At 57.2% G+C, this 15388-nt stretch overlaps 1 protein-coding gene across 41 annotated transcripts in view; it reads right to left on the reverse strand.

Annotated features, from left to right (window-relative positions):
- Positions 1-15388, reverse strand: part of TACC2 (transforming acidic coiled-coil containing protein 2) — a 202534-nt gene that overhangs the window by 12919 nt on the left and 174227 nt on the right. For 23 of the 41 annotated variants that reach the window (XM_051824267.3, XM_051824261.3, XM_070057109.2 and 20 more), the window contains 7 exons: positions 14911-14971; positions 13628-13829; positions 8160-8221; positions 6241-6356; positions 4689-4860; positions 3362-3502; positions 2483-2572 (listed from right to left, as the gene is read on the reverse strand). In XM_051824267.3, coding sequence (XP_051680227.3) covers positions 2483-2572; positions 3362-3502; positions 4689-4860; positions 6241-6356; positions 8160-8221; positions 13628-13829; positions 14911-14971 — 844 coding nt within the window. The remainder of the gene's footprint in view (positions 1-2482; positions 2573-3361; positions 3503-4688; positions 4861-6240; positions 6357-8159; positions 8222-13627; positions 13830-14910; positions 14972-15388) is intronic. The other 18 variants (XM_089313890.1, XM_089313886.1, XM_089313898.1 and 15 more) reach the window with 8 other exon arrangements.

A 15388-nucleotide genomic window follows, 5' to 3' on the forward strand; every position in this document is an offset into this window, starting at 1 on the left:
CACTGATCTCGGCTCCGCAGCAGGACATGTTTCGTTCCAAGTGACTGCGTTTTGCGTTAGCTCCAGGCTGTCCAGGCTGGGCTAAGTCACCTGTGGCTGAAATACATGGGCAGGAAAGGGAGCACATTGGATACACGGCTGCTGCTCTCCGTTCCTGCACGGCAGCCAGGCGTCTACGGGAGACAGAGGCCTCCAGGGCCGAGCTTCCGCTGAGGTCCATGGATGCCCTGTGGACCGGCGACAGGAAAACGTGTCTGTCTGTTTCCCACTGGCCAGTACGCTTCTTTAAAAAGCAACACAAATTACTGTGGCAGAGGAAAACATCCCTTACATTCCGAGCTGTTTCTATGCCAAAGGGCTACTTCTCCAGCGTGCACCTGGGACATCCACGAGGAGGTACCTGGGGCTGCCTCCCTGGCCCACCCTCAGCGGATCCACGAGACGGTATTTTTGAAACCAGAAAACAGGACACGTGGGCTGGGAACAGGCTGTAACCGGCAGGGCGTCAGCTCCTGGCTACTGTCTGCTGACAGTCACTTCTGGCACCTACTCCCTGGAAGGGGCAGGGTCCCAGCGCCCCAGAACACTTCGTGCCCGATCTGAACATGCTCTCAGCCTTGCCCCAGACCTCTCCTGGAAGGAACATACCACGTTCATGGTGGCCAAACTGCAGGCAAGTCGCTCTGTCTGTAAGCTACTCCTCACAGATGGGCAAACAGCCTCCCTGCTCAGCGCTAACAATCCCACTTTCAGGGAAATTCAGCCCAAGTTTGGGGCTTGGCAGCAAGAATAAGGAAGCCGCTGGCCTGTGATTACATTCCTGTCCCTGCCCTGGGTCCAGGCTGGACTCCCACAGTGTGACCTCTCTGTGTCATACAGGGCTCTCCCTCTGGGGACAGCCAGAGAGCCACAGGGAGGGAGGCCCTCAGTTAGGAGCAGCTGCACCAGAGCTCTCGAGGGAAACCCCAGTACCCTCTGCACAACCAGCTTTCCCAAGACAAATAGGCCAGGGCCCTTCTGTGGAGCCCTGAGCCCTGGTCACTCCCTGACTGGAGAGCCACAGTGCGTGCCTCTCTTTTCCAAGCTGTAAAATGGGTCCTGGATCTGCCTCCAGGGAGATGCTGTTAGCATCGGACCAGCAAATAAGCAACAGAGGATGGTCCAAGTGCTTGGGCTCCTGGCACTCACACTGGAGACCCGGATGGAGCTCCTGGCTCCTGGCTTTGGCCTGGCACAGCCCTGGCTGTTGCAGCCATTCGAGACATGAACCAGTGGATGGAAGATCTCTTTCTGATTCTGCCTTCCAAATACATATATATATAAAAAAAGAAGCAACATGTTAGCTAACAGCAACAGGTTCCATTTATTGCACACCTACTGCACGCCAGGCTCCACACCTACTACGCACCAGGCTCCTGCACACCGTCTGATGCCCCCTCAGCAAGCCACACACTCACTGTAACTAGCCTCTTCTTACTGATGGAAAAACCGAGGTTCAGAGAGACTCACTGACTCGTCCAAAGCCACAGAGCACGGCGGCACGGGGGAGGGGTGTTGAGCCCTGGTCTGACACACCAGGCTCCCTGGGCTGCCCAACGTGGGGTGGGGTGAAGGGGCAGGCGGAGTCTACCGCTCAGCGACCACGGCTCGCCCTGCAGCCCTGAGGGCAGCACGGGACTCTGTGTGTCATCAGCATCTTGTTCAGATCACCAAGAAAACGACCTCCAATCCGGAAGCCAGGCAAGAAGACTTCAGTATACCCCGACAACGTCACACTCTACTCAAGAGGCGGGGCCAGCAAGTTCCTACCTCGGCCACGCGGCCAGCTGCCCTTCTATGTTAAAGCAAACACAAAGCTTTCCTGGGACAATGAAACCACAGCATGCACCTGTGTACTGGCTGCAGCTACCGCACACCACGACAGCAGGGCTGGGACAGAGCGGGACAGCCACGAAGCTCCAGTCTCTTATCTGCACTTCACCAGACTGCCGACCCTGGCCCCATCTGACCCCAGGTCTGAGCAACGTCACGGCTTCACTACTTACTACTGAGTAGGGTCCAGTCTCAGTAAAGTTAGATGTTAACTCAGAGAAAACAGAAAAGTCGGAAAATTATTTTTGTTTAATTAGAGAAGCCAACGGATATCTGCAGTGAAAAAATGATAACCAACAGTGATTTTCTTTCACCTTTGGAACTGGCACAAACCAGTTTATGCCTCACTTTGCCACCTGACGCTGGCCTTGCCGTGTCCCCTGCTTCTCCATCTCCCCGTCACTTCCTTCGGGTGGATTCCTTATTCTCGAGTTAAGTGGATCTGAGGTCCGAGTACTCATGGGAGAGCCACACTTTCAGCTTTGGAAATGAGACCGGTGGGACAGCGGCTATGGCGGCCGGACCGCTGGTTAGCGAAGCAGCTCTGGGCGTGCGGTGGCGGCACACACAGCATTCCCGGGACCACAGCACCACGGCAGCAAACCGGTACCTTGGCGTCCTGGCGGCTGCGGGAAGCCAGGGCGATCTGCCTGGCCAGCTTCAGCGCTTCTATCCGCATGATGGCAAACTCTAACTCCTCCTGCCCGGCGGGGAGGGGCGAGGAAACCACGGGGAGATGCGTGACCACGCGCGGAAGCAGCTCCCACACCCCGACCCGAAGGCGCCACACCCGGGTGTCACGCCCTGGCTTCCTTTACAACGAACTCCTCGGCAGAGCACGGAGCAAAACACGGCTCGATGACCCTGCGATGGCTGTCAGGGAGGACCGTGCAGGCGACCTGGGAGTGAATGCTGACCGCCCTGTGTCCCATGTCCTGAGGTTTCTTGCTTCGGGTTTACAATGTCGAGTCGGTCAGCAAAGGACCTGTGATCCCTCAGGGGACTGCTAAAGTGCTCTGCAGGTTTGCTCTCGTCTAGAGAACGCGGAATGAAGCTGTCAAACCTAAACACAGGCCGGTCACAGCTCTGGATCCAGATGCAAGGCCGGGACCAGATGCTGGCTCCGAGGGAGCCGGAGACGGCCTCGTTCACACCACGCCTGGCTCGCTGGTGACCCAACGCCCTGGCGTCAGTGAGTGAGCCACAGAACGCCTGCGGGGCTCTCCGAGCTGGTAACTGACAGCAACCTGCAAACTGGAACTGGACAGTGCGTCCAGCATGTACTCACACGGTCTATGTGATGTGGCATCTTGGGTAAAGAACACCACGGGGTCGGTCTTGTGGGGTCGGTGGGACACCCACAGGCACGCGCTCCGCAGTTCTTCCCTGAGTCCTGCCTGCCTCCTTCCCCTGGGGGGTCGGGGGTTCCTCCTCTACTGAGCTTTCTACAAATTCCCAAAAGGTCCTGGGGCAGGGGGGGGCTACGAACCTGTAGCTTCTGAGCAAATACTGGGGGGTTCTTTTCTGCTAAGTCGGGCTCCAGACAGTCAAGCGGGCCGCAGAGAGAGGTGGGATGGGCCAGCCTGCTGAGCAGGGCGTCAGCAGAGGCAAAGGCAGCATCGGGAGCTGTCTGAAGATGGCAGAGCAGACAGGAGAGAGAGAGAGAGAGAAAGGAGAGCAGAGAGTGACACCGATTCCAAGCACAGACCATGCATCCCTGCGCTGGACCCTGGAGACAGGCCGGCCCAACCCCCTCCCAAAAGGCACAGCCTGGGGTGCCCTCCCCACCCCACGCCACCCTCACTGCTCCGCCTCATTGGTTTCATCTGCTTATTCACTTGAAAAAAATCTCAGTGGGCAGGAGGCCAGCGAGTTGATGGGTTTTCCAAATACAACAAAGCCCATCAAGAAAATACCTCCAAGAAAAAGCATCAGAGGAAGTAAGGTTTTGGTCAAGATCATTTTCTAAACAATGAAAAGATGATTTCAAACAAAAAAAGTGTCTCCTGGCAGATCAGAAAGACTTCAGAATCAGCCCACCTACGCAGAGGGTGAGCTATGAAGACAGTCACTGTATCGGAGACTGAGCCACAAGTACCTCCTCTTCGGCTCACTCTGATCTTCCCAGTACCCAGCCCAGCATCCCCATAGCAGATGCTTGGTCAGCACTCAATGCATGACATAAGGGACAGTCTCCAATACAGAACAAAGTAACGCCCGAAATCTAGGGCTTCAAACCCACCTGGGGATTGCCAGGAGCAAGGTAAAGGAAACAGAACTAAAACCCACATGGAGGTGCAGCCTGCGCATCACACACTCCACGGAGACCCCAGGCCCGCGGTGGACGGGGGTCACACACAAGGAGTGGAGTGGGTAAAGCGTCAGCCCCACGTCTACTGCTCTGTAAGGCCCCGGGCAGGGCCTGGGAGGCGAGAGATGAAAGTCTCCCCATCACTGAAGACCCAGGAAAACCAAGTGCTCCCCAAAAGGAAGGTGCCCCTGGCCCTGCCACAGAAGAGGGACAGACAGTACTGCTGAGAACAGCTCCAGGCCAACAGCCAGAGATGGAAAATCGGCGACCTTGGAGGCAAACAAGGCGCTCAGGCGAGACCTGCAGGAGCGACTTGGGGAGGACGGGGCGCCTCTGGCTCATCTGGTGGTCCAGGGTCCCCTGGGCCGGCTTCTGTGTTTGGGAGCCAGCTGGGGTCCTGCAGCAGTGGCCAGGTGAGGAAGCTCTGAAGGCCTGACCCCTTGGTGACAGCCCAGCAGGCCTGGGCCTTGCTCCAGAAACCTCACGCCCCTCCGTCTCTACTTACAATCTCATCCGCCTCTGCAGGGGTGCCCAAGGCCATGGCCTCCAGCTCCTTCTGGGAGGGTTTCTCGGGCGCTTGCATGGGTGGCTCTTGGCTGGGGGCCAGCCCGCGTGTGACAGGATGCTGGATCTTTGCCGCGGTGTTCACAAGGGCTTCGGTCTCCTCGAAACTTGACCTGAGGATCAAAGCATCTTCAGCATCTTGTCCCCGAAGACCCCGCTGACATCAACCTGGCTGCCCCCGTGGGTCAATGCCCCAGGGGTCCCAGGCTGCCAGGGCAGTGTTCCCAGAGCCAGGGCTTCCGTGAGCACGAGGCCTCTGGGCAGGGGCAGACCACGGACCCCAGGGGCGAGGGCACCAACTCTGGGATCACACAGAGAGGGGCCCGGCTGTGTGCTCTTGGGGAAGTGTGGGGTACCCAACCTCAGCTGCCTGCTCTGTAAGAGAGAGGAAGCTTGGCTGGCGCCGCGGCTCACTAGGCTAACCCTCCGCCTTGCGGCGCCGGCACACCGGGTTCTAGTCCTGGTCGGGGCGCCGGATTCTGTCCCGGTTGCCCCTCTTCCAGGCCAGCTCTCTGCTGTGGCCAGGGAGTGCACCCCATGGGAGACCAGGAGAAGCACCTGGCTCCTGGCTTCGGATAGGCGCGGTGCGCTGGCCGCAGCATGCTGGCCGCGGCGGCCATTGGAGGGTGAACCAACGGCAAAGACCTTTCTCTCTGTCTCTCTCTCACTATCCACTCTGTCAAAAAAAAAAAAAAAAAAAAAAAAAAAGAGAGAGAAAGAGAGGAAGCTCTCCATGGGGGTTAAATGAGATGCTGCACACACGTAAAGCATCTAACGTGGCATCAAACAGGGCTGCGACCGTTGTTCTAACAGCGGCACCATGACCACCAGCACTAGCGCCCTGGTAGACCCTGGCCTGTTCGCAGGTTTGAGAAGTCGAGTGAGAGTTTCCACTGTGCCTTGGTGAGGGGTGGTAGGCATGACAGGAGGGTCCAAGCCTTAAAGCAAAGCCCCACAACTTCCCCTGTCACACGTCACGTGTGACGTGTTCAGAACGTGCAAGTATTAATGCCCACATGACCCACCTGCCAGGCACCGGGGCGGAGCTGTACCCACACAGCCTCTCTTTGGAAGACAGGTGCCCTACTCCATGCACGGTTGGGGGATGTTCTAGAAGACTGAGGGCCTCCCCTTAAATCGTCCTAAAATCCCCCCAAGTTCGGTTTTAGTCCTCCCCACTCAAGGAGACTGAGGTGCAGCAGGGTCACGTAAATCCCGTGAGGTCCCACAACCAGGACTCCGAACCCTGCACTGTGCTGCGCCCTGCAACAAATGACGGAATCGACTCTTGGGTGCACGGGACAGACAAGGGCATCTCACAGCCAGAGCTTAAAGGACGTCACCCCAGGGGAAAACCCAGCGACCAAGGCGTTGACCTCCCTGTGGGACGCGGAGAACCCCCGCTAAAGGGATGAAGCACCGATGACCGTGCAAAGGGGCTCGGGGACCGTGGGGCCTCCGGGCTGCTCCGAGCTCTCAGCACGTGGTCGTACCCTGAACACGGCGTCGGCGAGTCCGACACGCGGGCAGGAGGAGACTTGACGGGGCTCTCCTGAGAAGTGTCAAACATGAGGTACAAGGCCTGCTTCTTCGGGGCGTCGTCGTCCTGCTGGGGGATTAAAATCACAGGTCAGCCGGGCACCTTGGCCGAACATGCTACTAGGATGGAAAACCAAGAGCAGGCACTCGCCAGAGAGGAGCAAAGAACCCGTCGTGCTCCCAAAGCCAACAAGAGGAGAGGAGAAAGCTAGGCTGGCTAGGGAGGGTGGAGGCGCAGAAAGTGCAACCTGGTGCGGGCAGGAACGCACGCGGACGAGGCAGAAGGGCCCCAGAGGGGCCAGCGTGCGGGACTCTGCCCATCCACGCCTACCGGGCCAGGAACCGAGCCGGGCACCGCAGGTCAGCAGGGTGGGACTTCTCACAGACAAACGGGGGGAGAGGGGGCAACAGCACAAGGCAACGGGACGAGCATCACCCCTGGGGCACCAAGTGGAGGTGAAAGGGCTCAGCCTGAAGGGACAGGGTTTCCTTTCAGTGGATGCAGGCGAGAAGGGAACGGGCAGGGGGCACTCCAGAAAACGCGGCCACGACCTGCCAGGAGCAGTCAGTGCCCGAGGGGCCCCTGAGGCTTCATCCAAACCTGTGACCAACACCCACGCGTGCTCCATGGCAGCAGTAGCGTCTTGCCCTTGGCACAGGGCGAACAGAAGGGTCTGGGCGTCTGGACCTTTTTGGATTTTTAGAATTTGAGATCTGCATATGCATGAGCTACCATGACGAAGGGACCCAAGTCCAAACACAAAGTTCACCTACATTTCACGTGTATCTTATTTATACACCCGGAAGGTAATTTTACTTATGCTGTTTCTAAGCAGTCTGACTATGCCCCGTCACAGGAGGTCAGGTCTGGAATTCCCCATGAGGCCTCGAAGGTTTTGGGTTCTGGAGTATTTTGGATTTTGAATTCTCTGATTTATGTGGCCCCCTCCACTGAGGCCCAGCTGTGACCTCAATGGTCAGCAGCTCACTAAGAGATGAGGACAAAGGCACGTACTCTGCCTCGGAGCTGTGACTTTACCAACTTGGCGCTTGGGATGGATACAATGTCCCACCCAACCTCCCACCAGCAAGCTGCAGAAGCATCTAACACATCTGCCGAAGAGAAGTGTAGCACGTTCCCAGCCATTACTGGTCCTCCCGAGCACTCCCAGGCCCCGAGGGCATCACTGGACAAGGGCACAGCAAGGAACAAAATGCCCTGGGACGGCCACCCGCCCATCATAACCCCACGAAACGGAACAGGGGAAGGCTACTGCCCTGTAACACCTGTGACGTCTGGCAATCAGCTTGTAGAAAACAGCTATTAGTAAGTACACTTTAAAAAGATATCTCTGGCCGGCACTGCGGCTCAATAGGCTAATCCTCCACCTTGTGGTGCCGGCACACCGGGTTCTAGTCCCGGTCAGGGCGCTGGATTCTGTCCCGGTTGTCCCCCTTCCAGGCCAGCTCTCTGCTATGGCCTGGGAAGGCAGTGGAGGATGGCCCAAGTCCTTGGGCCCTGCACCACATGGGAGACCAGGAGAAGCACCTGGCTCCTGCCTTCGGATCAGCACGGTGTGCCAGCCGAGGTGGCCATTGGAGGGTGAACCAACGGCAAAAGGAAGACCTTTCTCTCTGTCTCTCTCTCTCTCACTGTCCACTCTGCCTGTCAAAAAAAAAAAAAAAAAAAAAAAGATATCTCTGACTGCTCCTTCTCAGTGCAGGGAAGTCATTCCACAGGAAGGCTGCCAACACCGCGGCATTTCCTGCCGGTGAATGCCAAATGGAGTGGGCTGAGCTCCGACCCCACCCCAGTCCCCATCACAGTGTGCCCAGGACACTCTGCCCAGAGGACAGGGCAGGAAGGACTTACAGGTAAGGAGGTGCCGATTTTTTCCATGTATTCGATTTCATAGGAGTTTCTGTAATCCAACTCTGCCAAAGAAACAAAAAGCGAAGTCAGTGCCAGAGACAAAGATGGGAAGCCTTGAGCTGGGCAGGGCGCAGCTTAGAGCAAGTTCTGAGACGTCTGTGAAAGCCCACGGACTCCAGAGACTTGGTGCTGCCGGCCCAGGAGGCTTAACTCAGCCCCGTTCCGAGAATCGGCAGACAGCTTTTATACAGGCACCTCTGCTGTGAGAGGGTCTAAGGGCCCGGAGACACCAAACCACGACCAAGCACAGGTGTGGCCGTGGACAATCAGTTTTTGCACAAAGCTGTTGGATCAGAGCATGTGCATTTTGGGTGCTGGTTTTCTCTGTGACTCTCACATCAGTGATACATCCTGATGACACGCCGGACTTGGATCCATACTGCCTCCATGAATCCTGCTCCAGTCCCTATCAGCAGCAACCAAAGGGCAGACGCTGCTCCCCCAGCGTTGCAAGTCAGAGAAGCTTTGCCAGCAACCTGGAACATTCCCCAAGTTCCATCCAAAGTAAATTTTCCAAATGCAAAGACTATTGACAATCCAAGAAGGTGGAGAGGTGACCTATTTCAAATTGAAAGGCGACTTCAGGCTGCAAAGAAAATTCTAGGTATTCAGAGACTAGAAGCCTCACTGTCAGGCTCAGGCACCTGATGGTTCCCTGTGGAGAGCCCACCCTGCTGCTCAGTTGAACTTCCCATCTAGCAAACAGACTGAGGCCCACACCAGGCAGAGCAGGTGCGATGAGGCGGGAGACGGAAATGACTGTGACCTTGCAAAAGCCCTAAGCCGGAGCTACAAGCTGTCCACAAGACGTGCCCACGACCTGCTCGGAAACCTGCTATGCAAAAGCACCTGCACTGATCCCTGGGGCTTAAGGCCTCATATTTCTTAGGTGAAAATAAATACAAAGGGCAGCTCTGACCTAAATCCTCCTTACTTCTGCATATGTTGAAGGCGTCACTGGAAAAAACAATTCTTCAATCTAAACTTTGAGTTGACATATTTCCTCAAAGACTCTTCAAACCCGCCAGCCTGCATGGCTGCGGCTGAACGAACACACGTGCCCAAGCACGCAGACGAACACGTGGACAACTCTCTAGGCCTCTCCGCGTGTCCTCGGTACAGCAAGCCCGCAGGTGGTTTGGCTGATAAACATCCAGAAAGGCTTCCTGCCTCCCGCGTGCCTGGACCACCAGCCGAGCATCCCTGGGAAAGCACAGCAGAGCCTGGGGCACACACTGGAGCCTTGGGGTGGCGCTCACTGGGATGTGAGACAGCCACGCCGTAGCCAAAGAAGACAGAATATCCTCCTCACCTGAGAAATGGGGGGGGGGGCAGCGAGGGGCAAGATGATCCCCAGGCCTTTTCCAGGACTGTCCCTTTCTGAAGGGAGGACCCAGAACAGCCACCTTAATGTGCTGTGTAGCCTCGAGAAGGCCACGGGGAGACAGTGCTTCCTCCCAGCCGCCAGGAGCAGGGCCAGTCCGATCAGCCCAGGTTACCTGGGAGGACTCTGCCAACACAGCCCAACACGGTGCACGGCACCAGCACTGTGCCAAACAAGCCAGGGCCTGCCACAGGCTTTACCAGGGACCCGTGGCCAGGGAGCACTGTCCACCTCGGCACAGCCTCCCACCGGGAGCCCAGCGCACCTCCTGGCAAGTGCATCTGTGTGGGCCTGGGTCACTAAGCTCACTTACCTGCCTTCTTCCCCCACTGCCAGGGGTCTCCCCTGCCATTGCCCTGGGTCTCCCATCCTTCCCTCAGGGGCCACACCAGGCAGTACCAAAACGGGGTGCTCTGTCGCCGAGACACACTTGCATCCAACAGCCTTGGTTCCGGGCCGCCTTCTGCGTGGGCACTGCAGTCCCAGGTGCCTGGCAGACACTCGGAGACGCTCCTTCAGAACCTGTCCCCCACCGCTGCTCACAGCCCCTGGGCCCTCATTTATAATTTACCAAGTGGCCTGGGCAGGACGCAAGCGGAAGAAAACCTCTTCCTGTCATCTGGGGTGATCTCCAACATGCTGAGGAAGCATCTTCCTGACACTGCGCCTCACATCCCGCTCATCTGCTTTCGATTTGAGCCTCCCAGGGCAGGCGTGGGGAGCACAGCCATGTCCAATTTTAGCTCCATTTTCACACCAGGCCACACGCTGCTGGCAGGCCAGGAAGGTGTCATGCCAATGGCACCAGTGGCACATCACCCTCCACCCAGAGCAGGGTCCCCCACTGAACTGCAAGATCGTTCCCCTCGGACGCTGCAGGACCAGAGGCCCAAGGTTATTTTCTGCAGGTTCCGCCCTATCCAAGGGCATTCCAGGTACTCATTCACCCGGGGGGCCAGCACAGCCAGGAGGCTTGACAGCTGTTTGCAACGGACTCTACTGGCTAGAGCTTGGCTTGGGGCCCTGAAGAGTGCAGGGGAGTTCAGTCCTCTACTCCCTGGACCCGGGAGGCCAACTCATCCACGCTGCTCTACGCCTACTGACTTCTCTGGAAAATGGAGCCCAAGTGCCTGCATCTTGCAGGATAAGATGGAACAGGGTAAGAAAATTCTGGGGCTGGCACTGTGGCACAGCCGGTTAAGCTGCTGCCTGCGATGCTGGCATCCCCTACTGGGCGAGGGTTGGAGTCTCAGCTGCTCCATTTACTATCCAGTTCCCTGTTAATACACCTGGAAAAGCAGCAAAAGATGGCCCAAGTCCTTGGGCCCTGCACCCACGTGGGAGCCCCGAATGCAGCTCTAGGCTCCCGGCTTTCAACCTGGCCCAGCCCCAGCCATCTGGGGAAGGAACCAGTAGATGGACGATCTCTCTCTCTCTCTCTCTCTCTCTCTCTCTGGCATGTGAATGTGCTATATAATTCTCTCAAGTAAGTAAATAAATCTTAAAAAAAAAAAAAAAAAAAAGGAGAGGATAAAAGCACTACAATGAGTCACAGAAATGAAAGGACCATGATCAGATCTGCTGCTGCTCCCTGCTGTCTCCCTTCTCGGTGTGCGTCATGGGGCAGCGATGCCACCATTAGGCTCCGGAGGAGGACACCTTCCCCCAGTGGGCACGGGAAGGAAAGCACCGACGGAGCTGGGAACCAGGTGGGCACCAACGGCCACCCAGACTCATGAATCTAAAACCACCTGCAAACGGCGCCCCCAGGGTCTGGGGGCCCCAGGCAGGGGAGCGCTCAGCAGCTGGGAAGCCCAGTGCTTCCTAACCTCTTCATCCCTAGGGGCCCAGGGGGAGGTGTCATCCCACGACCCTGCGCTGAACGAGGTCGCACCTCAGAGCGGGGCACTTACTGAACAGACGTGCAGAGTGGCTGGTCCGGGGCTTTCTTAATCAATAGAAGACGGTGAGTGTCACCGAGAGTGGACACAATTATGGTCCAAACGCAGGACTGTGGTCACCTGGGCATCTTTCTAAACTCGCTCCATGTGGGGCTGTGTTGAAATGCTACAGGCAACGTGAGGCTGTTCACCACTGCTCTCATGCACGCAGGCAGGGAAGCCCGGTTGGTTCAACAGCCTCCTTCTCCAGGAGTGGGCGGCAGAGAGCCCAGCGGCTGGGTGCTGAGACACCGGGCGAGCCCCTTCCTGCTCTAGGCGCCTGTCTCATTCCTACACCCCCATCCCGACCTCCACGCCTCTGAATTCTCCTACACCACGCCAAGTCCAGACTGGCCTTTCGCGGTTTTCTCTGACAGTCAGAAGCTTTGTCTCAAGCTCCAGTGGTGTGAACCAGCAAGGAAGCCTCAATGGCCAAGACCGACGCCCGTGCTCGCACGTCCTGCGCCACTGCAGGGACGACACCCCTCCCACGCAGGCGACGTCTGCTGCAGAGTTCAAGTCCGCTGAGTTGACACGGAGCTGTGCACCTGCCTGGCCTTGCACTTCCTTTCTCACAGATCTCTTTAGTCATCACTAGCTCAGGGGCTGGGGGAACACCCAGAGGAACCAGACAGAGCTTGTGCCATTAAGACACAATTGAGGAGGGAGGCGAGAAACACACCCAGGTCCTCACGGAAGCATTACGTGACCAAACACATGGCCTGGCTGTCCGGGAGCCACCAGGGAAAGGCTGGGAGGGGGCAGGCCTGAGACAGGCCAGGATGGGAAACATCCGGGGTGGGCTGGCAGCTGGGTGAGGGGATCCAGGGGAAAGATTCCATGCAGGTGAGGCCTGTGGCTCAGGTGTGAGTGCAGAGGGAGACGAGGATCTGCGGGGGGCCGGGGCCAGGGCCAGGTCCTGGGGCCTCAGGTGGCGGGTTAGGGAGAGGTCACTTGTAAGCCTCCCAAACACCAGGCCAGGGGGCCAACCTGACAGCTCACCAAAAAGGCTCTCTTTTGCAGAAAGGACCAGGAGTCCTATATATATATATATATACACACACACACACACACACACACGCACACACACACACGTATACATGAAATAGGGTCATCTTCTCATGGCTACGTATGGAAAGGCAGCTTTGTGGGGTGAGAAGAATCCAACATTCTGAAGACACGATTTCACCCGTGAAATGCATCTGACCACAAAAGCACCCGGTTCCACCATGAGGTCTCACGGACACACGGGACACCTCCAAGAGAAGCCGGATTGTGGCACAAGAAGCCGGCACTCACCACCCCCTGCCCAGCCCAGACGGGGGAGGTCGCTACACGGAGGTCTTGGTAGCAGCAAAGACGTGGCGACCAATCAAGATCTTGGAAGGAAACTCACACCCATCACGTGAGCCAGAGGGTGGAGACGCCGGCCCTGAGCTAAGACTCAGGTAGGGGTGTGTGCACTGGGACGCCAAGGACAGCTGCACCCTGCAGGAGGCAGCTCCAGCCACCTTCCTAGCAGCTCAGGAGTCATGGGAGCCCATATGCAGGGGCCTCTGTGTGGGAAGCAACTCTACGCACTTCTTGATTCACCCAGTCATGCTGTGCTGACTCAAGCCTGAGACCCAGACGGCAGCAGGAGGAGACCGGCTACTGAGCTCCGCAAAGTGCCTGGGGCCCCCAGGAAGGAATCGCACCCTGTCAGCAAGCTGGGGTGGACCTCTGTGTGGCCTCTGTGTCTGAACACCCAAGAAGGGGCACCCAGAGACCCCAGACAGGAGGGGCCTACACTGAGCGTTTGGCTAGCATGATGCTCCCTTAGCACTGGGTCTTTCAAAATCACAAAAGGAAAGAAGCACACGGCCAGGAATGCACAGAGGGCCCCTCGGTACACAGGGCACTGTGCTGCTTGTTAGAGGTGTCTCAGGGGGAGGACAGCTGGCGGAGTTTCTGGCCGTCTTCAAAGGCAGCCTCGGCTGCAAGCCTTGGGGGCGATGTGCAGACGGGACCCAGCGCACCGTGGTCACCGGCTGAGAACTTCCTCTCCCAGCCCTCCACGCTCTGCCGGCCCCCGCGCTGCTTACCCTCTGTGGGGGAACTGAACTTGGTCTCGTTGACGAAGGTGGACAGGTCCGAGGGCTGCGGGAAATCCTGCTTGTCGGCCTCCAGGTCCACCGTCATACATGTCCACTTCTGGTTGGTGACCGCCAGCTTCTCCTCGTCTGTGGCGTGGACCACGGCAGAGATGACCGGCGGTGTCTCCGGCGTCGCAGCCGGAGTGGGGTCCTGGGCGGGCAAAGGAAGCAGTGTCTTCCCTCAATCAGTCTCCCGCTCAGGAACCAAACTGCACCCGGCCCAGGGTCTGGGCCCCCTGACCCGGGACAGGTCCCTGCCGACATCCACCGCGGGTTCTCCTCGGGCCCCGCTCCACATGGTTCCCAAGAAACACATCCTTTCTCTCTGAGTGTCCTGTGCGTTTCTGGGAGTGACCGTGGGCTCCAACAAACAAATAAACAAAAATCACTATCTTGGGCTCTGGCTGTCTGAGACATTCCTGCCGGCTCTAGGACTACGGCAGCCATGCCAGGCTCACCAGCGCCCCTGGCTCGCTGGCCCCTGGCAACCAGCACCGCCTGACAATCCTCCTGCTACTCTCTGGAGGCCGAGCAAAGGTGGTCTGACCCATGTCTGCAGGAGACCGTGGCGCGGAACAGGATATAGTGGGATGAGCTGTGATGGGGACCCTCTTCCTGGGTCTGGGGTCTGCAGCTGAAGTTTTGTTGGCTTGGACTTGGAGGATTATGGGGTTTGTATGTTTTGTGACCTGGAAATAGCCCCCAAATGGTGTGGCAAACAGGCTCGAGGGTGACCAGGGTACAAGACATGGAACACACAAGCGGTCTTCAAAAGGTTCGTGGAAGACGCATATTAAGAGAAAATCATGCATGGGTTTCCAAATCTCCCACGCCCGAATAAGCTTATCTTTCAGTTATAAGTTCCATGAGCTTTTAGAAGTACTCTGGTATTTAGCTATTCCCTCTCCCCGGTTTTGTTTCCTCCGTATTCATTTATCTCCAAAGACTTTCTGAACTTGAAAGTCAGATCCGCTCCAGCAGATTCACGACCAGAACAGGCCCAGGACTCCCACAGAACCCAAGGGATGCTTTCCCTCTTCCCGGCGTTCCTTCCCACTCTCGGGACACACCCGGATCTTCCCCAAGGTGAAGGGCAGACACGGAGCAGCCTCGGTGTGGGAGGCAGGAGGGGCTCTGGGACCACGATCAGCATGACCAAGGACACCTGTGCACCCGGCAGCAGCGCGACCTCCCCAGGTGAGCCATAAACAGAGATGGAGGCGACATCGTACCTGAGAAGGTGGGTCAGAGAGAGGAGACCGCTTTGGTGACTTTTTCACCCTAAATGTGTCACTGGAAACAAAATGGAAAATGTGAACACAATGAACAGGGGCGCAGAACACTCTAGAACAACACGAGCAGGCTCAGCCCCGCCTCTGCTGAGCTGTCTGGCCACACCCCCCCCCCCCCCCAGCCGCCCGGTCCATGCCAACACCACTTCCTTAATTTTTTTTTCACAGATATTATTTTTGCCCTCAAGAGAAATAAATCCATCAAGCTGGAAATCCTTAAAGAGATGCCATTTTGGAGAGCTGACCCAGAAAATGATGCTAAATTTAACTAAATGTTCTTATTTTATAAAGCAAAGTTTTGGGGAGTGGATTAATTCATCCCGACTCTTCCAGAATGTCAGAGCCAACTCAGGTAGAGGGAGGAGCCCCAGGCTCAGGACACCAAAGCACAGGATCCCATCTGCAGACAGCCCTTCAC

This window comes from Oryctolagus cuniculus, chromosome 15 (genome assembly GCF_051225735.1).
Source record: "Oryctolagus cuniculus isolate XC-2025 breed Fujian yellow rabbit chromosome 15, ASM5122573v1, whole genome shotgun sequence".
NCBI lineage: Eukaryota > Metazoa > Chordata > Mammalia > Lagomorpha > Leporidae > Oryctolagus > Oryctolagus cuniculus.